This window comes from Theobroma cacao, chromosome 2, assembly GCF_000208745.1.
Source record: "Theobroma cacao cultivar B97-61/B2 chromosome 2, Criollo_cocoa_genome_V2, whole genome shotgun sequence".
NCBI classification, from domain to species: Eukaryota; Viridiplantae; Streptophyta; class Magnoliopsida; order Malvales; family Malvaceae; genus Theobroma; species Theobroma cacao.
In genome coordinates, this window is record NC_030851.1 from 37,915,681 (window position 1) to 37,942,794 (window position 27,114).

Below are 27,114 nucleotides of genomic sequence, written 5' to 3' on the forward strand. Positions count from 1 at the left end.
TTATATTTTGATTATTTTATTTTTGAATATTAATAATTTATATTTTTATTTAAAATATTAATACTTGAGAATTTAAATATTAATATTTTATTATAATTTAAATATTTAAATATTTATTAAAAATTGAAATCAAGTGAGAGAAAGAGGAGAGAGAAAAAATAATATTTTATTACTAATAAAGTTGTAAATTTTCAAACTTGTAAGGGGTATTTTTGTCTTTATTAATTTTAAATTTATTCCTCAACCATGGAATAGCTAATACCATGGGGGAGGATGGTATTAGCTATTCCTTGGTTTTGAAGGATTTTGAAGAATAACCATTCCATAGGAATGGCTATTCCTTGGATCATTTTTCAACCAAACAAAGGAATAAAAATTCCTTGGGAATAAAGGAGGAATGGCTTAGCCATTCCCCCAACCAAACATGCTATTAATGTTAAGTGTAGGGCTTGCCATCAACTTGGTCATGTGGAAAGAGTGTGCAAGAACAAGGGTTCAAGCTTAAATGAGAAGGCTACAGTGGCTAAACATGTGGAAGAGTCTAATGAAGTGTTGTTTATGGCAAGGATGGTTGATGAATCAGCTAGAAAAAAAGTTTGGTTAATTGATAGTGGTTGCTCGTATCACATGACTGGTGATGAGAGCCAATTTACAACTTTAGATAAAAGCTTTAAGGCTAAGGTTGAGATTGGTAATGGGGTATTTCTAGAGATAGTTGGTACAAGAACTGTAGCTGTGGAGATTGACTCTGGTTATAAGTATATAACCAATGTTTATTTGGTTCCAGATGCTAATCAGAACCTCCTGAGTGTTGGTCAACTCACAGAAAACCATTATGTTTTGTTATTTAAAGATAGATATTGTACTATTTTTTATCCTAAAGGAGATGAAGTGTTAACAGTAGAAATGAAAAACAAATGCTATCCAATTGCCTGGAAGCATACTGAACACAAAGTTTTTGTTAGTTCAGTTGTTGATTATGAGCTATGGCACAGGAGGTTAGGGCACATTAATTATAATTCATTACAGAAGATGTCATCACAAGAGTCAGTAAAGGGTTTGCCAAGGATAACCAAACATGTAACAGTGTGTGGAATCTATCAATATGAGAAACAAAGTAGGTTTTCATTTCCAAAGGAAATGAAATGGAAAGCAACAGAGAAATTGCAGTTGATTCACACTGATTTGGGAGGACCTATGAATATTCCTTCCTTAGGAGGAAGTAGATATTTTCTGCTATTCAGTGATGATGTTACCATGTACAGTTGGATTTTGTTTTTGAAATTTAAGTCAGAAGCTTTGCCTTGCTTTGTGAAGGTCAAGAAGCAGGTTGAGAATCAAGTATCTAAGTCCATTAAAATAATGAGGAGTAATAATGGAAAAGAATTCACTGCCTCCGAGTTTGAAAAGTTCTTATCTCAAGTTGGAGTAATTCATCAGTTGAGTTGACTGTACCCTATAATCCTCAGTAGAATGGGGTAGTTGAAAGGAGGAACAAAACTATTATAGAAATGGCAAGGTGCTTACTCTACCAATTTGGGCTGAAGCTACAAGTACTGCAAATTATCTGCTAAACAGATCACAAACAAGAGTGCTAGAGAACAAGACAGCATATGAAGCCTGGTTTGGTTATAAACTAAGTGTTCTGTATATCAAGGTATTTGGCAGTGTTTGTTATGCGAAAACACCAGATAGCAGAAGAACTAAGCTTGATGAGAAAAGCATTTTGGCAATATTTATAGGCTATACTGACATTACTAAAGGCTATAAGCTCTATAATATTGAGACAAAGTAGATTTTTGTCAACAAAGACATTAGATTTGATGAGCAGTCATGGTAGAACTGGGATAAGCTGGTTGTTAAGAGTTTTGGTAGTTCTAGTCAGACATTAGTGGATGAGCAGTGTGAGATTGACAGTGATGAGGATATAGAAGCAGAACATTTGGCAGTCAGGGGTACTAGATCTTTACAGGACATATATGCAAGATGTAATGTGGCAGTTGTAAAACCTACCTGTTACTATGAAGCAGCAAAAGATACTAGATGGCTAAAAGCTACAGAGCAGGAAATGCAAATGAAAGAAAAAAAATGGCACTTGAATATTGGTAGATAAGCCAGCAGATCAACACATCATAGGTGTCAAGTGGATCTACAAAATCAAGCTCAATGCAGATGGTACTGTCAACAAGTTTAAAGCCAAACTAGTAGTGAAAGGGTACTCATAAATATATGGTATTGACTATTGTGAGACCTTTGCTCCAGTAGTAAGACATGATACCATAAGACTCCTCTCTGCCTTAATTGCTTGAGAAGGATGGAAAATCCTTTATCTAGATGTTAGATCAGCTTTTTTGAATGGTTATCTGTGTGAGGATATATACATCCAGCAACTGGAAGGCTTCATAAAACCAGGTACTGAAGGAAAGGTATGCAAACTTGTGAAAGCATTGTATGGTTTGAAGTAGGCTCCAAGAGCCTGGTATGATTGAATAGATGCATTTCTTATTACAAAAGGTTTTGTTAGAAGTCCAAATGAACCTACCGTGTATTTGTACAAGTCAGCTGAGACAGCTGTGGTTATAATCTCTTTATATATTGATGATCTTTTGATAACTAGTTTGGATGATACCACTGTGACAGAATGCAAGAGTAAGTTGATGGCAGAAATTGAAATGACAGATTTAGATGAAATGCATTATTTTCTAGGTATGCAGTTCATACAACACTCGGCGTTTATTTGTATTCATCAAGGCAAATATGCTATTGAGTTGTTAAAAAGGTTTCATATGAAAAACAGTAAGGCAGTAGAGACACCTCTTGCTGCTAATTGCAAATTAAGTAAGGATGATGGAGCTTTTGAGGTTGCAACTTCTAACTACAAAAGCATTGTTGGAAGTTTATTGTATTTAACTGCTTCATGACCTGATTTGATGTCTCCAGCCAGTTTATTGTCCAGGTTTATGCAGAAACCATCTTAGATTCATTTTTCTGCTGCTAAGAGAGTCTTAAGATACATTAAAGGAACAGTCAATTATGGTTTAAAGTTTGAAAAGTAAATAGTGGAGATTTGATTGGCTATTATGATAGTGATTGGGCTGGAAGCTTAAATGATTCAAGAAGTACTGGAGGTTACTGCTTCTCTTTTGGCACTGTAATCTTCTCATGGAACTCTAAGAAACAAGAGATGGTTGCTTAATCCTCAGCTGCAGTTGCTGCAAACCAAGCTATATGGATCAAGAAGATTTTGGGAGATTTGGGATTTGAGCAGAAGATAGGAACTCCATTAATGATCGATAACAAATCAGCTATTTCCATTGCTAAAAATCCTGTTCATCATGGAAGGACAAAACACATCAAGGTGAAATTTCACTTTATTAGAGATGCAGTAAAAGATGATGAGATTGTTGTTATTCACTGTGGAACAAATGATCAGGTAGCTGATGTTTTCACTAAGTTTCTTACACTGAGAGCTTTACTGGGAGTCTGCAAAAGGAACACCAAGGAGGTGTGTTGAAATCTGGTGCTTTATTTTGTAGTATCAGAGGTGATGAATCTTGACAAGTTCAAATAGAAGAAGACTTTAGCTGCCATTTTATTTCTTTACCTATGTCGATTGGTGTCTTTACCTTGTCTAATTTGTACTTTCACTTTGTCTATCTGCTATGGTTATTTACTTTTCTCACGTGCCAGAATTCAGGTCTTAGTTCATTGTATTTCTTCCAAAATTACATCGTTTGTATAGTTGAGAAATGACTAGTGGCAGGAAATATCTCACCATTCCCATTGCATCTTGAAGGTTGGAATGCCAAGTGGTTGCTTAACCAGCTGGTACATTTTATTTTTTTTCTCTTTCTTCCATCATGTATATAAAGTTGGTTACTGAGTATATGAGATTGGCTATACACATTGTTTTTGTGCTGACCCAAAATTTTCTCTTTCCTCTCATTCGATTATTCTCTCTGACTCTCTTTCATCCCTGTTCTTCATACTTTCAGTTTTTATCAAATCTTCAATAGTTTCCCCTTTGTTTTGGCTATTCAAACTTAATCAATCAATTCAAGGCATTGATTTCCACACTAATTGACTAGTGACTACATTTAGGTGGCAGCTAGGATCCACGGCCATGCACCTTTCCGTCGAATGCCACAATTGCACAGTATTTTATTTGTAAGTTTGCCTTAGTTTGGCAAAGAATTGCATAAATAATAGAGGTCAGTCCCTGAAAAAGAGAAGATCCCACCACCATTACCATATATAATTAGTTAAAGGGAAAAAGTGTAGTAACAATTGTTTTGCTAAGTTCAAACAAAAAAAAAAAAGAATTGCTTTGCTAAAGCTGAAACACACAAGGACATGAAACAGATAGAAACCAGATGCATGTTTTCTGCAAAGTTTGTCAGCAATGGGGGCAGATACCTTCTATAATAATATATGTACAACTGTCGTTCTTATGCTTGAAGCCATTTATATGGTCCACTATAGGATCGGACATACCTAAAAGAAAAGTAGTGATTAAATTGCAAATAAATTGCTTGGTTGACTAATGATCGGAGTAATTCTGCAAGTGCTTAATTTGATTTTGTTAACCGGCCTTCCAATATTGTTGTGATCCTACGTACGTACTTAGGCACCCTGTTGAATCTAAAGTATGATCAGCACAATTAAATACTTAAGGATTATGAGCATGATCAGTTTAAAAGCAAATTATTTTAAAGGCTACACTACTTCTCATATAGGGTTTACTAAATCAATTGCATCATTAGTTCTTGACTTTTTTTTTTATATTTTGAATTTCAACCATGATATGAAATAGGGAATACATAAAAAAAAAAATTGCCATGTGGTAATTTGGTGGGCATATCACAAATTTCATTTAAATTTGAATGGTACGTTGATAGATGGATAAATTTAAAATAAAATCAAAAGATCATGGATGAAAAATTTTAATCTTTTAAGTTATGGTTGAAAATGAAACTTAAAGTTACAAATTAATGATGGAATTTACTTTAGAATTACCTAAAACCTTAACCATGATTTTTAAATTTGTTTCGGTATATCCATCTGTTTGTTAACACACTATTAGAATATTGACAAAATTTGTCACATGAAACATAAGTGAATGTACATGTGGCAGTCCAATCCATATTTCGCAATGTCGATGGATTGAAGGATTTCATACAAATTCAAAATATCACAAATAAAAACAAAATTCAAAAAAGTCATGGACTAATGATTCGATTTACTCAGTTTAATTGTTTGCCCTAACACTGGTATAATATAGATTAAAGTATCACTCCTAGATAGGTTTAACTTTATAGCCCTCTCCACCATTATGAGTAGGCTATATAGGTTCTATATATGCTGCATCTCAATTTTAGTAGAAAATGATGCAGTAACGAGGGTTACCTGGAAGAATCGTATGTATTGGTGGGAAAAGTGAGTATGTTTAATGGAACATGATAACAGAAACATAGCTCTAAAAGCCACCAAAGCAATTACATGCCATTGATCTTATCATCAGACAAGATTACCGACAAGCATTGCAAAAGGGAAAGTGACAAAATTCTCATGCCTGAGAATAAAAACAAATCATCCCATTAAAAAATACAAACTCTCATCCTTTTCGACTGGCTTGCCTAATCATAATCCATAAGAGCTTTTTATGGCTACTTAGCGTATGATATTGGTCTCTTGGCAATATACTTTTAGGTAGCAATTTGGTACTAGATTGCATATAATATACTTCAGAGAGCCTTTCGAATATGGTACCTTTGCTCATCCCACTAGAGACAGTGATGGGAAAACAGTTGTCCTTACCTGCATATTAAACGCTTTCTGTCAAGCTGACCCCCTGGCACTGCAGCATCCCGTCGTTTCGAAATTATATAAACCTAGGGTTTTTCCTCACTTTGTACGAACATGAGACAGCTTTCATAATCTCTGCAACTTCCGTTAGAGTTCTTAATCATTATCCTATTTTAAGTAATGGAGCTAAAGCTATGCATTAAGGAGAATATAATTCTCAAACCTTTCAAACAATTTAAAAGACAGACTATTGAACTCTCTGGTTTGGACAGGATATCTCCTTCCATTCTCTACACTGTCTTCTTTTATAATTCTCAGTTGATTAATGAATCATTTATGCAGGATGAAGATCCTGTTGAGAGAGCCAAAACAGCTCTTCAGAAAGTGCTGATTCCTTGGTATCCAGCTGCAGGGAGGTTTAGAATCAATGAAGCCTCGGGCAAGCTAGAAATTGACTGCAACAACGAAGGAGTCATCCTGATAACTGCTGTGACTGATTCCAAGCTTGAGGAACTTGGAAGGCTGCATGAATACAAGAGTTGCTATGAAAACCTGGTTCCTAAGTGCCCTGAAGCCACTGATATTTCAGAAAATCCAATTGCAGTTGTTCAGGTTTGGATTTTGTCCATGAGAGAGAAGTACTCTAGGTTTTTTATTTTAATTTTTTTCTCCTTTATTTTGTTAATTACCTTTCTGCTATAGGTAGTCAAATTGATTACCTGAGATGTGGAACAACTGAAATGACGTTCTCTTGACAGGTTTTTTTTTTTTTTTTGTATCACAAAGATGCAAACGATCACACTATGGTGTAATTTGGTGACCATAATATTTTAATTATAGCTTCTGCTCATGCATGAAAGAAGAAAGAAAATAGTTTTTCCCTCTTCTTAGAAACAATCTGCTGAGGATAGATAACCATGAATTGAGCTTAATACATATGCTCCAAACTAAGGTCATAGTTAGCACTTATCTAATGAGTTTAATTTGACTACCATGAATGATTATTGTGCAGGTTTAATCGAAGTCAGGAGACTATGAAGTCCTGATGTTCACATTCACAGACACCTTTCTCTAGATAAACTTGTCCCTTGCTCTGACGTCCACTTCTTTTAGTTTTTATTTATGGAGAGTTGGTTTAAGTTCTACTTGAGAATAGTGGGAAACCCTAAACCTAAATATAAACTTGCTTGTTCTCTTGGTAGAACATTTTGCTTAGCTTTTATCGTCCTTCAAACCTAAATCTCTTTCTGGTTTTTATCTGTCGCCTTATCACAAACAACTTGAGAGATTAGCTAGATAAATCAAGTACTTACTAAGCTCCCTCTTTTTGGAATGGGAGCACCCTGCATTTTTTCAACAGGCTGGTAACCTATCTAGGGTGAAAATCTAAATGAAACCTAGCGTTAATTGGCTAATATTTCAGATATCATCATTGCAAGGACTAATTTGATTGCTCATAATCATTAGTATTGCAACTGTTTAATTGTTACTTTACACTGATGGATCAGAAAATTGGGCTTTTATTTTGGAAAAACAAAAAACTATCTAAATGAAATATGAGACTATTACATCGCCTTTACTTTCAAATAAGATGCCTGGTAGAATTATTTCGAATAAGCTCGTATGTAAGCACTAAGTATTACTAAGTCGTACGCTTCACAGCATTTCATTTACTATATCTCTAGCTGTTCTATGTTTCCGTTGAATCCCCTATTTATTATAACTAGTTGGCACCCCCTTTTGCAGATAACAAAGTTTGCTTGTGGAGGGTTTTCGATTGGCTTTGGTAGCAGCCATGCTTTGTTTGATGGCCTAGGCGCATTTAACTTTCTTGCATCTTGGGCTCAAATATCAAACGGGAAAGATGAGTCTGAACTTATGGTGCCTAACCATTCAAGGGATGCCCTGTTAAGTGCCATCTATTCTCCCAATTCAAGCCCCACGGCTGCTTCAATATATGAACAGGGCCATATTACAGCTATTCAAGATCTCTATGGAATACCTATGCAAGCCATGGCCTCAGATGACAGATGTTGGGGAACTGCCGTGGCAAAGTTCAGCCAGGTTGATCCTCAAGTTGGGCTAGAACTAGTTACTCTAGGCATGAAGAAGGAAACTGTAGAGACATGGAAAGGACAAGCAATTGAAAAGGGCAAGCTTCCGAAGTGCTCTACGTTTGATGTTTTGTGTGCCCATGTTTGGAAGGTGAGTCATTTAAGTTTATATGCTTGACTTATTATATAATAAAGCAACTCTTATCTGCATATTCCAGGACCACTGAAGTCTTTTGAGTTTAATTACCTGATCTACTTGGTATTATTACTCCATAATTCTTCAAATTCACATCAAGGTAGTGGTGATTACTCCTTTTTCTCTACATAAAAATTAATGAAACTACTTTATTTTCATGAATAAATCAAAAAGCTTTACAGCTACATATGAAGTGGAGCCCCTGCAGATAAAAACCATTGAAGGCCTGATGATGCATTTCCATTACATTAAATCACATTTCTGTAAGGCAACTAGTTCTTGAATAAATTTCCTTGGCATCAAAGAAAGGATTTTATACTGTTCTGCTAGAATTCAAATTCTAGTTTCATGACAGTTCTTTATGGTGTATCTGTTATAATATCATTACATAGACGATGACCCCACAACAGAACTTGAAAGAATAAATATAAATTAAAATATATGTTCAAAAAATTGAATTACTATATATATCAGTAATGTAATTAATTACATAACAATTACTGGAAAGGATAATTCTTGATGACTTAATTATTATTAATTTGAATAAATATAAAATAATCTACTTAATTACTACTAAGTGGCTACAATAATTTCAATAACATTTTTTCAATGATTATAGTAAATTCCTTTATATATGTGAATTCTTGCTAAAGCAATGAGAATGATATTATTGGTCACTTAAATATAACCAGGCAAGAGTGAAGACTCTGAGTTTACAGGCAAACACAAACATCTGTTTGCAATTCCCAGTTGATGCTCGGAGCAGGCTTCGACCCCCACTTGGTGACAACTTCACAGGAAATGCCTTTGTTCTTGCCTCAGTGTCATGTTCGGTGAAACAGCTGCTAGAAGAACCTCTGCACGACACAATCCGAAAAATCCAAGCAGCAAAAGATGAGATTACCGATGAATATATCAAATTGTATGCAAGGGCTCTCGAGGCCTCGGATAAGTTTTTCCCCTCTATGAGAGAACTAACCATTGTGTCTGATTGGTCGAGGTTTCCTTTCCATGCTCTTGATTTCGGATGGGGAAAGGTTTCCAATGCAGCCATCTTAGCAACTCCTGTCCCGGAAACCGCTTTTCTAATGTTGAACCTTGAAGAACCTGGTGGGTTCCTAGTTCGAATTGGTATTGGGAGACAATATGTGCATGATCTTATCACCAACTTCAATAACCTAAGCAACATGTAGATGAGACAGTCCATCATGATCATGAGAATTGCCATCAAAATGGTTGAAGTAATTTACATAGGTTGTTGCTTGTATTGTTAATTATGTTGTGATCAGTTGAGTGGTTTGTCTGGACTTGTATAATATAGTTTAATTAAGGATATGTTAATGCTTAAGGTATTGTATATATTTATGCTTTTCTCAAATTTCATGTCCTTTTTATGTGACAAAGCAAAATTGTCATTAATATGTATCTTTAGTTTAATTTAATTAATATACATACATACATACATACATACATACATTTCCATCCTATCAAGCAAAGCTTTTATGTTTGACCTGCCCTTCATTTAAGTCATGGTGCATGGATCTTATTATCACTTGAAATGTCATCCTGAAATTATTTCTCTGGACGCCAAGAAAACCTTGAAACTTATTTCTTCATGTGAAGTAATTAATTGGCATGCATGCATGAATTTAAGTTACTTGACACAGTGTACAATCAATATGTATTAGTGACACATCCCATTCTCACTTCCCTCATTCCTTTTTTCTTTTTTTTTTATTTAATTCTGATCTCTATAAAAAATAAAAAAGAGTTGTCTTAATTATGAAAATGTCACAAATGCCAAGTTAAGAGCCACAACAACTCTCCTTATTTATTAGGGAAAAAATTAGCATCTTAATTTTATTTTGTTATATAATTGCCTTGTGTTGACTTGATTAAAATGCATATAATATCTTATAAACAATAATGAAAATAATGAAATGGAGGATGAAAAAATTTTGAATTAGTTAATTTTAATAAAAAAAATAATGTCAATATTAGGAAAAAAAAGGTTCTTTAAATAATAAGTTAAATTAGAGTAAAAAAACTATATTCAAATATAAAAAGATACGTATTTTAATTTATCTTAAAACAATATAAAACAGTAAACGAAAGATACATATATAAATTAAAATGATAAATTTATATAGGTAAAGATTTCTTATTAAAAAAAGAAAGCATTGATTAGATAGATGGGCTTACAAATTAATACTCATTAAACCTGCTCCGTATGCACATGCAAAATAAAAGTAAATGAACCCATGTGATATATATATGCATGCACAAATGATTTATCAAGTATAAGACCTAATTAATTAAATTGGATAGCAATAATTCAAATTTAATAAATCAAACCACCTTCATGTGTCGAAAGTTCATACTTTCAATTTAAATGACATATCTATCAAGTTGAGGAAGTCTTTTATTTATAAGTTAAAGATGCATCTTATTTCTTATAAATATAGGGGATCTGTGAGATTCTACTCCACTAAATTTTGAAACGTTCTAGTTACACTAATTCCTTTTTTATCCGTAAAAAAAAATGATCCATCTTATTTTGAGTTTAATTACTTTGATCTTGATATTTCCCATGAGAGTCTTATATTATTGAAGAATTGAGTAAATTCTGATATTACTTATTACAAACCCATATTTTGAATTCAAAAGACATACATTATAGGTAAAAGAAAATTCGTATTTATAAGTATAAGACCTATCTCATTTCAGATGAAATCCATAACACCTACACACATGACAACAATAGAATTTTAGCAACAGAGTCTTACAAGTAGACAAAAAATACATTGATAGAGAGAGATTCACACGTATTCACATTTGTTAGGAAATTTAAAAAAAAGAATATTAAACCATGAATATGTTTGCTTCTTCAAATTCAAGTTTTGAACAAGTTTGTTTTGTTGAGGAAACAGGGAATTGGGTTTGAACAGAATCAAATACGAACAAATGGCAACTGGCCAGCAGTATATATCTGTAAAGACCCCACAAAAAAAAAATATAAATATATATATATATATATGGACAAGGAATATGTATTGATCCAATTCCAATATTTCATTATTAAAGCTTTGATATATGTCCCTGTGGGAGGACGGCTCCAAAATGGTCAAGTCCACGTATGCTACCAAAGGCCAAAACTGGCCTATCTGTCTCTCTTTGAAATCTCAAACATTTGGACCACAAAATATATGTGAAACAAAGAAAAAGTTCAAATTGGACAGTGTGTAATTGCATGCGTGGATATGGAACTTGGGGAATTTAAATCCACCCACCTCATCAATTAAACATTCCCCATTTTTTTTTCTTTTTACAAATCTTGTTCCCAAATTTTCCAAATGCCCGTTTTGGGGATTCAACAAATTGTTTTTAACCTTCGTTGCTTGCATGGTGTTGTCCCCTCTTTCTTGCGAGTACTGAAATGACTTGGTCTTTTGCCTATTGCATTACACGTCCAATAATTTTGGGGTTTAATTTATATGAAAATTATTTTTTTATTCTCCAGCTGCTTTTCTCCAATGAAATTTTCAAAGGTTCCTTCTGTTCGGCTCATTGATAAAATTATGTACCTTTTTTGTCGAAAAGTTAAGCTTAAATTTTTTTTCTTTTTTGATTAGATTAAAAAAATAAGTATAATACTTTAAAAAGTTTATGAATTATTCAAAAAAAAATTTAATAAGTTTTTATTTTTTTTATTATGTTTAATCAATTTTTTTTTATTTTGACCCCAATAAATTTTTATAACTAATACTTGACTAATTATCGATAGTTAAAACATCTCTCATCATTTTATAGTACATGATACTAATATGATATGTTAGCATGTCATAATAGTTAGTGATGTGAAATGATGACGTGGTCACGTAATATTTTTATTTTTTTACATCAATCCGTCGGTATAATGTAAATATAAAATGATAAATGATATATTAAATTTATTTAATTTAAAATAGAAATATAAAGATTTTATTTAATGCAATAAAATAACAATAACTCATTTTTATTTTTAAAATAATTTAATGACTTTTTAAAATATTATACTAAAAAAATTTTGGATTATATCCCCTATTTCTCTTAACATTTTTAGACAAAAAAAAAACAAAAGAAAAAGAAAAAAGACGTAGAGCTTGTCCTCTTCATTATTTTAGGCCCAAAACTTTAGGCCCAAATTTAAGTTAAAATTATGGTAATGGTTCGTATTAATTCGATTTGAGATTAGCTAAGTCTAAAAGTATGATTAAGAAATGATGAGAGGGACAAAGTTGGGTGCAACTCAGAAGATGTCAGGATTATTGATTCTGTGGGCAGATCCTGTCAGACTCAGAAGGTTGACAAATATGCTTAAGCCAAAACTAATTAATAAACCGCGTTAATTAATCACATGCCACATTGCCAATCCCTCACGCAATTTTTCTTATTTTATTATTGCTACACACGAGTAACAAAAGCGGTAAGATTAATTGGGGAGTTCACACTTGCATTGCTTTGCATAGGCATTATTGCCCTTTCTTTTTTTTTTTTCAAGACAAAGGAGATTTTGATAAGTAAATTACTAATTTATAGCTAATGACATTAATTGAAATAATTAAAAAATAGTGGCATTAAATGGCGATTTTTTCGGTATTTTTCCGTTGAAAGTTAGTAATCAAAATAACACAAAAATTTTGAGGATTAAAATTTAAAATTAAATTAAATTAAAAATATTAATTATTTCTAACCCAACCAACCCTTTTCTTTTGTCTTGTCCTATATTATAAGGCTACCAACAAATTTAAAGTGTAAAATGAAAACATAATGATTGAAGGTTAGTGACGATTTAAATAGAAATTTGGGATTTGAATCATTATGTTTCCTCTTATACCAAAAAGTATTGCTCTAATTATAGATAAATATCTTAAGTTACCATTTAGGCCATATTTCTTTACAATGTCATCCTAATTAGTTCAATTTTTCTCTTCTTCTATTTTAATCTACAACTTTATGTTATAATTATTTTAAAAGAATAATTAAAGCAAACCTCATGTTCCACCCAAAAAAAGAAAAGAAAAAAAAGGTAAACCACATGCATTGGATTTTTTATGTTTGCTAACATATATCAAAATTTTATTTGATATATTTCTCAAATTGTAAAGGCATTATGCCTTCTAAATCTTTAACTCTTATATTGATAAAAACGAAAAATCTTATATTTTGAAATTGAACATATTATAAAGGTGAATAATATATATATTAATATTAAGATAATTTATTTAAGGGGTATTTGACAATTTAAGTGATGTTTAAGTTAGCAAAACAAGATAAGAAAATGATAACACTAGAGCATTTAGTTTATTGATTGGTGTATGGTCTTTTGTCTAAAGAATAGAATTCGAATTTCCTTACTCTAATTATAAAACAAAAAATGATAGGAGGGGAATGAATCTAATGAAATTTACAATGAAACTCAATTTGAAGGAGCAATTCTAATGACATAATATGGAATTGAGCTACAATGTCACAATGGAGACTATTTGAAATTATAGTAAATTACATGAAGTAATATAAAATTATATTTTTGTCCAATGAAATTTCAAGAAGTTTCTTATTTTGTTTTGAGAAGAAGAGAAAATAGAGAGTTAAATTGACGACATTATAGGAAGGTGGGACCTAATTTGCATGTGCCAACTATTTTCCCTTTCACATTCCTCGAAACCAAACATACTAACAAATCTTACTAAGGAAAAGGAAAGCAAGTCTATCTCTCTCACTCACTCACTCTCTCTCTTCTCTCTTTAACTTCTTTTTTTTTTTAAAAAAAAAAAGGCTGATTTTTTTTTTTTAATTTGCCCCACTTTTCTCTCTTTCTCTTTCCCTCTGTCCCCGCCGTTTCACTCTCTCAATTACCTCTATCTCTCTCTCTCTCTCTCTCTCTTACTCTTCTTTTGTAGTTTTGTTGATCGTACCATCAATGCTTCCATAAACCCTAGAAGAAAAACATTTGGCCAAAAGTAACATAAAGATTGCCACTTTTCTCTTAAATTCCCTCACTTTCTCTCTAATTCTCCCAAGAGAAACGAAGAAAGAAGAACAATGAAGAAGCACCATGTTTTGGGTTGTCTTCTTTTTTGGTTTCTTTCACTCCTTTGCTTCTTCACTTTCCAGGTCTCTTCTCAATCCGGCCCTGACTCTTCAGTCATGGAAAAGCTGAAAACAAGCCTAAAAATCCCATCTTCCCTTGACTGGTCTAATCCTGACCCTTGCCAATGGGATAATGTCCGCTGTGAAAACAACAGGGTCACCAGGATCCAAATATCCAACAAAAATGTTGGTGGAATCCTTCCCCCTGATCTCAAGAATCTGTCTCAGCTTACCGTCTTTGAAGTCATGAACAACCAAATCAGTGGACAAATCCCAAGCCTTGCTGGGTTGGGCCAGTTGCAAGAAGCTAACTTTCACAACAACAATTTCTCATCTTTCCCTTCGGATTTCTTTGCAGGCTTGACTTCATTGACTTCTGTTTATCTAGACTACAACCCGTTCGAACCTTGGGAGATTCCAGAGAGCGTAAAGGAAGCAACTTCCTTGAAAGCTTTCTCTGCCAACAAAGCTAATATTAAAGGGAGATTTCCAGGTTTGTTTGACCCTGTTACGTTTCCAACCTTGACAGAACTGCATTTGGCTATGAACAATCTTGAAGGAGAATTGCCTGCCGAGTTTTCGGCTTCTATGATTCAGTCTTTGTGGGTTAATGGGCAGAGTTTGAATGGGACAATTGAAGTGATACAGAGCATGTCTTCTTTGACAGAGGTATGGTTGCACGGGAACCAGTTTTCAGGTCCCTTACCTGATTTTTCAAAGTTAACTCAGTTGGGGAATTTAAGTTTGAGAGATAATCGGTTCACTGGTGTTGTTCCCTTGTCTTTGGTTAAATTAACGTCACTCTATATTGTGAATTTGACTAATAATAAACTTCAAGGGCCAACCCCAAAATTTCCTGATACTGTAATTGTGGATATGACGGCTGGTAGTAATAGGTTTTGCTTGGATATGCCTGGTGTTGCTTGTGATGAGCGTGTTAATATATTGTTATCTATTATGGAAGCTGTTGGTTATCCAGAGAATTTTGCTAATAGTTGGATAGGGAATGATCCTTGTAATAATTGGCTAGGTATCTCATGTGCTCAAGGAAACATTGTATCTGTTATTTTTCCAAAAAAGGGGCTCACTGGTACAATTTCTAGTAATTTTGCTAAGCTTACTTCATTGACAACTTTGGATCTTTCGGGTAATAATCTTACTGGCACAATACCAACAGAGCTCACTACATTGCCCAAGCTCAATCGAGTAGATGTTTCAAACAATAGGCTGTATGGAAAAATACCGTCTTTTAGGCAAAATGTTGCAATAATAACTGATGGAAACCCTAATATTGGAAAAGATAGTGTTCCCACACCTGAAGGCAGGTCCCCTGGTGGATCTCCTGGTGGTGGGGGTGGTGGTAGTTCTTCTGGGAGTGGTGAAAAGAAATCCAATACTGGGACGGTTGTGGGTTCTGTAATTGGTGCAGTTGGTGGCTTGGGTCTACTTGCTTTGGGTATCTGCTTGTATGCTAGAAAAGGAAAGCGTTCAAGTAGGGTACAGAGTCCAACTACGGTAGTGATACATCCTCATCATTCTGGTGACCAGGAAGGAGTTAAGATCACTGTTGCTGGATCGAGTATTAATGGTGGAAGTGAAACTTTCAGCCACACGAGCAGTGGACCTAGTGATGTTCACATGGTTGAGGCTGGAAACATGGTAATCTCAATTCAAGTTTTGAGGAATGTGACGAATAATTTCAGTGAGGAAAATGTATTGGGAAGAGGTGGTTTTGGTACAGTTTACAAAGGGGAATTGCATGATGGGACAAAGATTGCAGTGAAAAGGATGGAGTCTGGTGTTGTGAGTGAGAAGGGTTTGGCTGAGTTTAAGTCTGAGATTGCAGTTCTTACTAAGGTTCGTCACCGTCATTTAGTAGCACTTCTCGGATATTGCTTGGATGGAAATGAGAGGCTTCTTGTTTATGAATACATGCCTCAAGGGACCCTTAGTAGGCACCTATTCAACTGGAAGGATGAAGGGTTGAAGCCACTTGAATGGACTAGACGACTTACAATTGCCCTGGATGTGGCTCGAGGTGTTGAGTATCTACATGGTCTGGCACAACAGAGTTTCATTCATAGAGATCTTAAGCCATCCAATATTCTTCTTGGAGACGATATGCGTGCCAAAGTTGCAGATTTTGGCTTGGTTCGTCTTGCTCCTGTTGATGGTAAACATTCAGTTGAAACAAGACTTGCAGGAACGTTTGGGTATCTGGCACCAGAGTATGCTGGTCAGTAATTTTAGTTTTTCTTCATTTTCTGATCAGAAATTCCTGCACATTATACCTTTTTTCTTTTGTTCTTGGAAAGGCCTTTAGTATGTTTTGCTTCTGTTGGGTTCTGCTTTATTTATGGGATTAAAGCATCAGTGAAATATCGGAGTATTTACTTAAATAATGAAAAGCAATATGTTCCATTATGTTAGACAATGATGCTCTTCAATAAGGAAATCTTTTAAGTTCCTTTACAAGGTTCTGGTAAATATATTCTCTGTTCAGAAGTTTTAGGTGAAGTCATGATGTCATTAGCAGATTGAGACACTTCTGAGAAGCTCCTGAATGTCCAATAAAATATAAGTTCCTGTTTGCTTGCAGCAGTGAATTACATGTGTCTAACATAGAGTGATTCTTCACTTTCTAATTAACCAACAAAAGCATTAAGCTTTATATTGGTTTAAGTGTGGAACATCCTTTTTTTTGGGTCAACATTGTCACAAGAAATGTGTGTTTTTAAAGTTATTTGTGAATTTGCCTTATTTCACTATGCAAGTGTACATTAAATTTATTGTCTCTTCTAATAATTCCTGGCATTAGAACTGAAAGTTCTAACATTTTGGCAGTTACTGGACGAGTGACCACAAAGGTGGATGTATTTAGCTTTGGTGTGATCCTCATGGAATTGATCACAGGCAGAAAGGCACTTGATGAAACACAGCCCGAGGAAAGTTTGCACCTTGTGACATGGTTCCGTAGGATGCACACAAACAAGGATACATTCCGAAAGGCCATTGACAAAACTATTCAGCTTGATGAGGAAACACTTGCCAGTATAAGCACTGTGTCTGAGCTGGCTGGCCACTGCTGTGCAAGGGAGCCCTACCAGAGGCCAGATATGAGTCACGTAGTCAATGGGCTGTCATCACTAGCAGAGCTCTGGAAACCAGCAGAACCTGATTCTGATGACATATATGGAATCGACCTTGACTTGACTTTACCACAAGCATTGAAAAAGTGGCAAGCATTTGAGGGAAATAGCAATTTGGATGATTCATCATCATTTCTGGCCAGTACAGACACTACACAGACCAGTATACCATGCCGGCCATCTGGGTTTGCAGATTCATTTGCATCAGCAGATGCTAGGTGAAAGAGATAATGAAAGGAGGCAAGTTCTAGTGTCCATTCATGGTTCTGAGAGGTTTGGGTTTGTTCATTCCTACTACTTGTTCATTTCTCATTGTAAGGTTTGCTCTCTTCTGCTGTATTTTGTTGGAAATGATTTCTTTCTCCCCTTTATTTATCTCTGTAGTTGAACAGTTTAAATTTTTCTGACGTCTTGTAGAAGTTTCAAAATGAAATCAAGAAAGGGCAGATCTTAAATGTCTATTCCTTTCAGGCATTTTTTTCTTTTTGGAATAAGTTATTCATTTCATGCTCTGATTTCCTAGTATTATGCCTCCTACATGGTTGTTAAAGCTTCGTTTGTCAAAGGATGATCTAATAGTTTGTATTTATTATATTGTAATTGTAATTTATAAGATGTTGGTTCAAACTTAGCCAAGTTGACTGTCTTTGGAACTCACAACCTGCTCATAGCTGTTCGTTTCCTTTCTTGGGGAAAAAGATACTATCTTGTTTATGTTGATAGTATATAAGATGAGATGTCTAAGTAGCGATTCAAAGCCATCTTTGCTGAAAATTTCACATTAGCTGTCACAGTTTGTTGCATGTTTGAACATCTTATGGCTGTGCCTTGCTGATACTGATTTGGATAATGATTAAATTTTGGTTGGATAGATCACTGCTTTAATAACTTTTTGTTCATGTCATATCTATGCAATGCAGATTAAATTATCTGAATTTGAACAATTCAGTTGAAAGATACTCATCTGTCATGATCTTCTCAATGACATTATGCTTTTGCCCACATGCTGCAATGAAGTAAAATTTAAGCATTCTTTTGTATAGATTATTGCTGCAATGAAGGGAGGTTTGTTTGGTTTATTACATTGGATTCATTTACTTTAGCCACATGCCACAAGGAAAGTGGCTTTTATAATCAACTTTATATTAAGCCATTTGGAGAGCAATCATATTTAAGTGCCATGTGACCTAACTGGATTGGCTTGCAGGGGAGAAGGGTCCCCCCTGCTGAGGGTTTTAATTGAACAAGTCAAGCAACATCCATTAAGCTAAACCTAAATGCTAAAATAATGAGGTTATTTCAAGACTCTCACCAGCCCTGGTAAAAGATATTCCCTCTCTTCACAGGTTTTAGGTGAAGGAATGATGTGAGCAGATTGAGACACTCCCTGAACAGGCAAACAGCTCATCCTCACCCAAGAATGTCTCATAAATCTATGTTGTTTGTCTTGTCCGATTTGCCCCACTGTATGCCATGTGTCAGGCACAGAGCGGTTGTATGTCTACATGAAATGCATGCCAGCTGTATTTGTTGCTTAGAATATTCTCCACCTCTAGACAGGGACTAAATGAGGTGCACCCCTCCATGTCTCAATCTTAAGACCAATCATCAGCATTATTTCTACCATTAGCGGATTCTGTGGCCATTATCCGTCGTATGATGCTGACTTAATTAGTCAAATATCATATATTTTAATATTTTCCAAGTCTTTGATCCCCCCTTAATCTGCCACAATTTTCTGCCTATCATTTGAGTTTATTTTAATGTCAGATTTTTTTTCCTTCAACAAGCAAAAATACTTTCCTTTTTTTTTTACTAAAATATTTGTGGAGGAGGCAAACGTGTTCCATTATCAAACAAACGATTTGATCAATTAAGTCAATTAATTATTAATAATAAGTCAAAGAGTAATACTAGTACAATTTGCTATAAAATTTTAATTTTATGGTTTTTTTTTTTTTAATTTGCTCTAAATGGATTATCATGTAAGGAGAAGCACAAACCCTACCTCCATGATAATCTGTTCATAAGAAACTCATTCTCAATCAATTATTAGTCCATGAATTCAATCCCTCTAAGGGCAAAGATGAAATGAGAATTGAGTTTGGGGTATGGCATGGGCACAAAATGATTTGCTTCTGTTATCCAAAAAAGGGGGAAAGTAGTGAGAACAATGAGTAAAGGATGCCCCAAAACATGCTCTTGGGTTGGGTGGGGGGGTCAAGCTTATCCAATTACTGGTGATATGTTGTAGTATTATTAAAAGATGGGGTTCCAAAAATAACGTGTGAAGGAGGCTAGATAGAAAAAGGGAGTGTTGTAAGTACAAAAATGTTGGACATCAAATGTGATTGAGATAGCCCATGTGATGGTGTGGGTCTCGATCTGAGCTGTAGTGTCCCCATTTGGCTTATTTGGGTTCACGTTTATTAGTTCAATCTCCATCCATGGATTCTTTTCTGGCGACGTGCCTTTGACTTATATACAGAGCCTCTATTTTAAGTCACCTCCTCCCCCAAAGAAGAGAATTACCAGTCTTGGTCAAAAATTGACCCAACAATCATATTATCTTTTACTAATTATTTTTATTTGGCCTTAATGAGAAGGATTTTGTAAGATCCTTACTCAAAAGGAAGGGAGAGGGGGTAAGATCTCTTGTTTTTGGTAAGTATATCAACTGGGTATTTCTTTTTATGGTAAGTACATTATTAGCAAGATATGTTTTCTCTTTCTTTGTGATAAAAGGTTTAGAGTTAGGGTCTAGGGTTTATTCATTACCACTATGAAATTCAATCTTCCCACCTCTCGTTTATCGGTATAAGCAAAGGCTTGCTTCAAAGGCATAACAACACAAAAGCATTCAATTTACCTATTTATATTTTCAGCTATATCATTAGGGCTTATTAATTTAACCTAACCACCAACAAATGTCAAAAGGAATATTACTAGCTTAGAAACACAAGTATTATTTATAAAATGGAATATTATCGAGATATTTAAACAAGTTAGAATTTGATATTTTATTTTAAAAATCTCAAATTTGAATCATAAAGTGAACAGAATAAAGGTGCCCCTTGTATATCAAAAAGATATGTTTATAAAGGTGGGAAAAAAGAAATGGACTGATGGGTTAGAGCTAATCAGAATTCAAGTAACACAATAATTCTAGTCAGAATTCTATTTTTTTTTTACTGTTAATAGTGGGAACCATATCCTCAACAAAAGAGTCAGACAAGAGGAGATTTCTTCCTTGGATATGCGCCGATTCTAGCTAAGGCAAACCCCATTTTACACTCCATGGCAGAAGTTTCCTGCATTGTTTCCACATATGACTAAATATAATTGTACAAACACAAATAGCGGTGAACTGTAATGAATTGTGGGTAATTAATACGGTTGTCAAGTTTCACAGCTGAGAGTTAGTTGTCAAATATGGGAAACAACTGTTGCAAACTTCCAAAAGGGTTTACAGTGACTTGTACTGGTCGTGTTTGCTAAATTCACTAGCATTTACTTGACTGAATCCCCTTTTCCTTTTCTTCTGATTTTGATCAAAAGATTTTCTTCCTTCCCCCCCCCCCCCTGCCTTTGGAATCACGTTGGGGTGCAGTAATGGCAGAGCGTGGAATAGGGTGTAAGATTATATCCATTACATGTTGCCAACTAAGTTAAGAGTCAAACACCAATCTCTTTAATGCTTTTGAGCGAATACTTTCTCTTGCTTGCAGAATGAGGTGAGCATGTTGGGATTTTAGTTTGCACATTCAGACTTTCTTGCATTCATACCGTCAAAAAATCCAGCAAAGCATTTGCTGGTAAACTGTTGATCAATAATTGTACTAGAAGACTCCCAAGTCTTCAATCATGGCTCCATTGCCTAACTGAGTGTTATGGTGTGGCAAGTACCCTCATTAGAGTAAAATTACCCTAATAGGCTAATACTACCCGAATTACCACAAGTAAAACATCAAAATATATGTATTCTATGAATTTGACTTTTTAAATATGAGATGCATACATTTATTATTAAATTAGATATTCAAACGTAATTAAATAATTATATTTAATTACCATATACCAATGCAACTTATTGAATAAAAAATAATATTAATAATAATGCAACTCGATTTAAATGCATAATTTTGTGGTAGCGTTTGGTGTTTTATCGTTTTAACTTTTAATGAAAAGTGATTACTGAGAACGTGATTACTAAATATTAAATTATTAAGAAGACATGAAGAAGAATTTTTCGCATGAAAATGAAACTAACTTCGCTCTGACAAAGCCTACCCAATCTTTTGCCGGACTCAGAGTGAGACCAGGCCTTTTTTCCCAATGCTAGACTGAATAAAGAAAAACCTAGGTCTAATTTGGTTACTGGCCCAAAACTGTTGTATTAAAGGAGTTGGGTAGGGAATAAGTGGGTTTGGGTTCGATATGGCTATAAGTATGAACAAGAGGCTACAGACAAATCACGTATATTTATTGGTTTTCATTTTTAGGGACTCCATTGATTGGGTTATTAGTTCATATTAAAGCCAATCTTAAGAGAGAAAACAGCAGGAATTTTATTTAAAAAGAGTGCAAAGTATTCGAATATTTGTTTTAATGATAAGTTGCATGTACAATGTATCTCTATTTTTTAGAAAGAATTAATGAAATGTTTGACGGTCCAATTATTATTCATTATTTTCACATCGTTTGTGAATAATTGGATAAATGGAATGTCTATTATTCATTATAAAAAATAGAGAAAGAAGGGAAGAACACCACCCGTTGCCATTTGCCATTGGGAAGAATGATCCATGAATGTGACAATGTCCTTTCTGGTCATGAGATATGAGCCTGAAGATCCTTATAAGGGTTGGAATATTCCAGATTGTTCAAACAAGGCCGATGGTCCACGGTCATACTGTCGTGCCCTGTAGAAGAAAACATTAGGCCCGATCAACAGTTTGAACCAATCCTCAGCAGCCACTTGTCCCTTATGTAATTGGTTACGACTTGCCAAAATTGACAGGTCATATTCCAACTAGGACTTGGATTTTTATGCCCGTCTTGAACTCCTTGTTTGCAGTTTTGGTCAACATTGTTGGATTATATCAGCAGATCTAGAGCATGTACTATTCATTAGAGAATCAACAGAAATTGATCCAATAATTGTTTCAAAGTCCAAATATAATTTCATTATCTTACTAAAATTTCAAGCCTAAATCATAAACAAATAATTTCAATCCTATGGAGATACGACAATCCTTATAATGGAACAACAAATTCGTTTATGAAATTTAACATTTTCCTAATTATTGTAGTATAATATAATTTGTATAAAATAAATATATATAATTATTCATAATTTTCCATAGGGAGAATATGTCTTAATGGGTAGTATTTTAAATTTACAAATTAAAAATCTTAGATCCCTGACTTAAAATTTTGGAGATGATGTATAAAAGTGTACCCGTATGAAGCATCTAAAATTTAATAGTAATTATTTAGAACGTCACTTATTATTTAATGTTCATGTAAGATTGATATGACGTTGATATAGATAATGAAAATAAACATCTTGTGTCTTCATCCACTATTATATGTCATATAAACAACGAAGTAATGGATTTATTGATTATCCCCAACTGAACCTTTTTGGTTGCAGATTTGATTTTTTATGAGCTCTATTTGTTTTTTGTTTTTCTACTCTTTGCTTCTTATTGCTTTTGAATCTGCTCTATTCCTTCTTATATTTTCTTGATGTTTTGTTGTTCAGGAAGTGTTTGTTTGTTTTTTTTTTTTTCTATTTTCTTGTTGGCTTTTATTATTTCCGTCCTCTAGTTTTCAAGGCTTTATTTTCCAATGCATTTCTCTGATTTGGGATTTATCCTTCTAGACATATCCAATCACACAATTATATTCTCTTTGATTTTCAAAAAAAATGTCAACATGTAGCACTACGTGATATAAAAATAACAAAAAATATTTTGACCAACTATATTTAATAAACTATTAATAATAAAAACTTATTTGACTTAAAATAAAAAATATAAATATTTGATTAGAACTAATAAAAATTAAAATTTTATTTAAATTTTCTTAAATAATTAAAAAACTTTTTTAGATATTATAATAAATGTTAATCTAAGGTATAATTATAACTAGATATTGTACAATTATCTTAACAGTATAGAATAAGATGGACGGAACCGACCACTTAAACGAGTTAAAAGCAAGAAAAAGATAGTATTACGGTCCAAAGTTCATGTTACTATAGTTGCTTATTACCTGTAGCACTAAAGCCCAAGTGATGTTTGATTCAAAGACTTTCGGACTTTCATATGGATTGTGTCCCGCCACTCTACTTTTTTTTTTTTTTTGTTTTTTGGTCTCTAGTTTCACATTGCATTCTCCTCAAATTTTCCTGGCCCTTTTGCCCTTTCGGCGCCGGATATTGTCATAGAATACACGCCTGCTCCTGTTTTTCTTCCCGCTGTTTGCTAAAGGCACCTCTCTTCTTTTCCCTCTGTTCACTCCATTTTGCTTTGTCAATTTAATTTAGACCGTCGTTGCTAGCTACTACTATCTTTTGATTATCCTATTCGATTCTTATTCTAGAATAAGGGAGTATCCACGTTTACCGGGAGTGAAAAATAGTAATGCATTGGAATAAAAAAAAAATTCAATATTTTAAGTCCTTGGGAATTTTGATGACTCGTTGTTTTCACGTTGATGTCTTGTTGTTCATGGCAAATTAGTCTATGGCTATGCATTCATCCTGAAAAATGGGTCATTCTTTGCAGACTGTTGAACAAAATTTACTAGGGAATTTGGTCAGTTGGTCTCCCCCCCCATGTTCTCAATTGTTCAATTCCTCCGCAACTCTCGTTTTTGAATTTATTACCGTCCATTGCTTTCTCAATTAATCAACCTTAATTATTATCTTTTTATATTCTGTTTCTTCGTGATGACATTGGCATTAATCAAAGTCGTTCATGCATTAGTCTCATCTTCTCATTTTTTCGTAAAAATGAGTATAAACAAGTTTTCAAATTCAAAGGTTTTGTAAAGAAACCATCAATGTACATAAGGACGGAGTTAGGATTAAATAAAAATTTATAAAAAAAAATTATGAATAAAAAAACTTGGGGTTTAAATGATAATTATATAAAAAAAAAATAGTGGGTGGACCGAGTAAATATGTATAAGAAAATTGAAGAGAATAAGAGGAGCTGGAAACGCCATGTCTCCAACACTACACGTTAACAGTAGATTTTCTTCCCCTTCGTCCCCGAAACGCCGTTTCTCCACTTGCGTACGCGTTGACAGTTGGACCTTAATCATCATAAAATGTAAACGTAGCCAATTTCCATGCATTGTCTTGGCAAAGGGAAAATGGGTTGCGCGTTTGGGACGCGTTAGGTTACACTAGTAATTACTTGGAAAAACAAAAAACAGATTAAAACATTAAAGAAAGGAAAAAGAAATCGAAACTCCTCATCACATGGCTAGACCGACCGCTAGAGTCAGCCAGTCCACCGACTCATACATTTGACGGGGCTTTCGTTTTCAGGTTGCGTCAAAGTTTTTGATTCATTCTAAAACCGCACCCTCCACCCATCCGTCTAGACACTGTGGCCTTTTACCATTTCAAATTTATCAATTCAACGGTCAAATATTCAAAGCTTCATCACGCCCTCTCTTCCATGCTCCTTTATTTTTTTTAATGTTTTTTAAATTTAATAATTTTCTTAAGGTCTAAGACGTTGAACAACCATATGTCATTGTCTAATCCATATATATATACTAACAACTCTCCATAATTCCCTTCCAGATCATTCACCAAAGCAAAAAACAACATTCTTCATTGCATACCAGAAACCAAGGAGAAAGATATATTCCAAGTTTTGTATTGATTCTGCCCATCTTGTGACTCATGATGATTTCTTCATGGAGGAGGAGAAGAGCAGCCAGGCGTGCAGGGAAAGAGCCGGGAAGGAATGAAAATGGGGAGATGGAGCTGACGATACCAAGAGATTTCAGGTGCCCGATATCGCTAGACTTGATGAAAGATCCTGTCACTTTGTCTACAGGGATAACTTATGATCGAGAGAGCATTGAGAAGTGGATTGAGGCTGGGAATTTCACCTGTCCTCTTACAAATCAGGTTTTGAGGAGTCTCGAACCGATTCCGAATCACATGATAAGGAAGAGTATACAAGATTGGTGCGTTGAGAACCGGTCTTTTGGGATTGAGAGAATCCCTACGCCTCGAGTTCCTGTTAGTTCGGTGGAGGTTTTGGAGATTCTTTCGAAAATTGATGTTGCTTGCAAGAAAGAAGATGGAGAAGGGTGTCGAGAATTGGTGGTAAAGGTCAAGTCATTGGCAAAGGAGAGTGAACGTAACAAGCGGTGCATTGTGAACAACGGGGCAGGCAGCGTTTTATCAGAAGCTTTTCAAGCGTTTTCGAAGGCGTCTTTTGATGTAAATGTTGCAGTTCTAGAGGAGATATTGTCTGCTTTGACGATAATGTTTCCTCTTAACGGAGAGGCCAAGGGTTTCTTAGGATCAGTTTCAGCTATGCATTGCTTGAAATGGTTTTTAAGCAGCGGAGACTTATCTAGGAGGAGAAACGCAGTTTTGGTATTAAGGGAGCTTGGTCAAGAAAAAATGGACGAGTTATCGGAGATGGAAGGTGCCATTGAAGCATTGTTTAAGCTGATTAAGGACCCAATTTGCCCCACAGCTACAAATGCTTCTTTAACTGTCATTTACTGCATGATCACATCAACGTCAACAAATGAGAAACTAATAGCAAAGTTTGTTAATCTAGGCATAGTTTCATTGTTACTAGAAACGCTGGTGGACAGTGAAAGAGGCTTGTGCGAGAAGGCTTTAGGTGTTCTTGATGGGATCTGCAACAGCGAGGAAGGCAGACAAATGGCCTGCAACAATGCCTTGAGCATGCCGGTTTTGGTTAAGAAAATCCTCAGAGTCTCAAATTTGGCAACCGAGCTCTCACTCTCCATTTTGTGGAAGCTTTGCAAGAACGAGAAAAGTGAAGATGGAGGCTTTCTCGTCGAAGCTCTGCAAGTGGGTGCTTTCCAAAAGCTGTTGCTGCTCCTGCAGCTTGGCTGTGTTGACAAGACAAAGGAGAAAGTTTCAGAGTTGTTGAAATTGTTGAATCTCCACAGGAATAAAGTGGAATGTGTTGATCCCATGGATTTCAAAGATCTCAAAAGGTCTTTTTGATTGTAATAATCGAAGCAAAACATGCATGTAGAGTAGGGAAATTTTGGTTGTGATTTACAGATTACAGTTCAATGTACAAAAACAAATATTGAGTATACAGTTCATTTTCTTCGCTGAGAAAACTGAAATTCTTGGTGTCAAGCCAATCTGGTCAACATATACAAAGCCTCCAGCCCTTTGAATAACAATCGTGGACTAGAATAAATAGTATAAGCATATTTTGAACTGCTTGATGAGAGGAAAAATAGTAAACGAATTCTGGTGGTTAGCATACGACCAAGTCAAGATGAAACTTTCATTCTATGTTTTGCTTTTAAACATGAATTTGGTGTCCTTCTCTCTTATTAATTCTTGTTGATGTGAGCAAACCTTTTCACTTTTCCCCTTTTTTTATATTTTTTTTCTTTATTATCGCTTATCTAAACGTCAATAATTGAGTTAGTTCTCATGTTAGTAGGACCTTGGTTAGGCAAAACAAATAAAGAAATACAATCTTTCCCTAAATTTAGAAAGGTGTTCAAAGGGGGCTCGCCC

The 27,114-nt window shown here is 34.5% G+C and overlaps 3 protein-coding genes and 1 long non-coding RNA gene across 4 annotated transcripts; 3 read left to right on the forward strand and 1 right to left on the reverse strand.

Moving 5' to 3' along the window:
- Nucleotides 2,958-3,767, reverse strand: LOC108660591. Its single transcript, XR_001926382.1, has 2 exons — nt 3,463-3,767; nt 2,958-3,326 (listed from the first exon to the last, which is right to left on the reverse strand). It is a non-coding gene; the product is annotated as an uncharacterized LOC108660591 (long non-coding RNA).
- Nucleotides 5,883-9,414, forward strand: LOC18610017 (brassinosteroid-related acyltransferase 1). Its single transcript, XM_007045427.2, has 3 exons — nt 5,883-6,417; nt 7,552-8,010; nt 8,748-9,414. Exons 1-3 carry the CDS (start codon nt 5,986-5,988, stop codon nt 9,246-9,248), a joined length of 1,392 nt encoding a protein of 463 aa, XP_007045489.1. The 5' UTR covers nt 5,883-5,985; the 3' UTR covers nt 9,249-9,414.
- LOC18610018 (receptor-like kinase TMK3) lies at nt 13,898-17,925 on the forward strand. The gene is made up of 2 exons (XM_018116003.1): nt 13,898-16,423; nt 17,032-17,925. Exons 1-2 carry the CDS (start codon nt 14,140-14,142, stop codon nt 17,556-17,558), a joined length of 2,811 nt encoding a protein of 936 aa, XP_017971492.1. The 5' UTR covers nt 13,898-14,139; the 3' UTR covers nt 17,559-17,925.
- On the forward strand, nt 25,166-26,721 carry LOC18610019 (U-box domain-containing protein 21). Its single transcript, XM_007045429.2, has one exon. The coding sequence runs from the start codon at nt 25,264-25,266 to the stop codon at nt 26,578-26,580; it is 1,317 nt and encodes a 438-aa protein (XP_007045491.2). The 5' UTR covers nt 25,166-25,263; the 3' UTR covers nt 26,581-26,721.

Excerpts from the sequence above, each read along its gene's own strand:
- LOC18610019 (XM_007045429.2), top strand. The coding sequence starts at position 25,264 with ATGATGATTTCTTCATGGAGGAGGAGAAGAGCAGCCAGGCGTGCAGGG.
- LOC18610017 (XM_007045427.2), top strand. The coding sequence starts at position 5,986 with ATGGAGCTAAAGCTATGCATTAAGGAGAATATAATTCTCAAACCTTTC. Across the intron at positions 6,418-7,551 it reads ATCCAATTGCAGTTGTTCAG|ATAACAAAGTTTGCTTGTGG; the intron begins GTTTGGATTTTG and ends CCCCTTTTGCAG. Across the intron at positions 8,011-8,747 it reads TGTGTGCCCATGTTTGGAAG|GCAAGAGTGAAGACTCTGAG; the intron begins GTGAGTCATTTA and ends AAATATAACCAG.
- LOC18610018 (XM_018116003.1), top strand. The coding sequence starts at position 14,140 with ATGAAGAAGCACCATGTTTTGGGTTGTCTTCTTTTTTGGTTTCTTTCA. Across the intron at positions 16,424-17,031 it reads TCTGGCACCAGAGTATGCTG|TTACTGGACGAGTGACCACA; the intron begins GTCAGTAATTTT and ends ACATTTTGGCAG.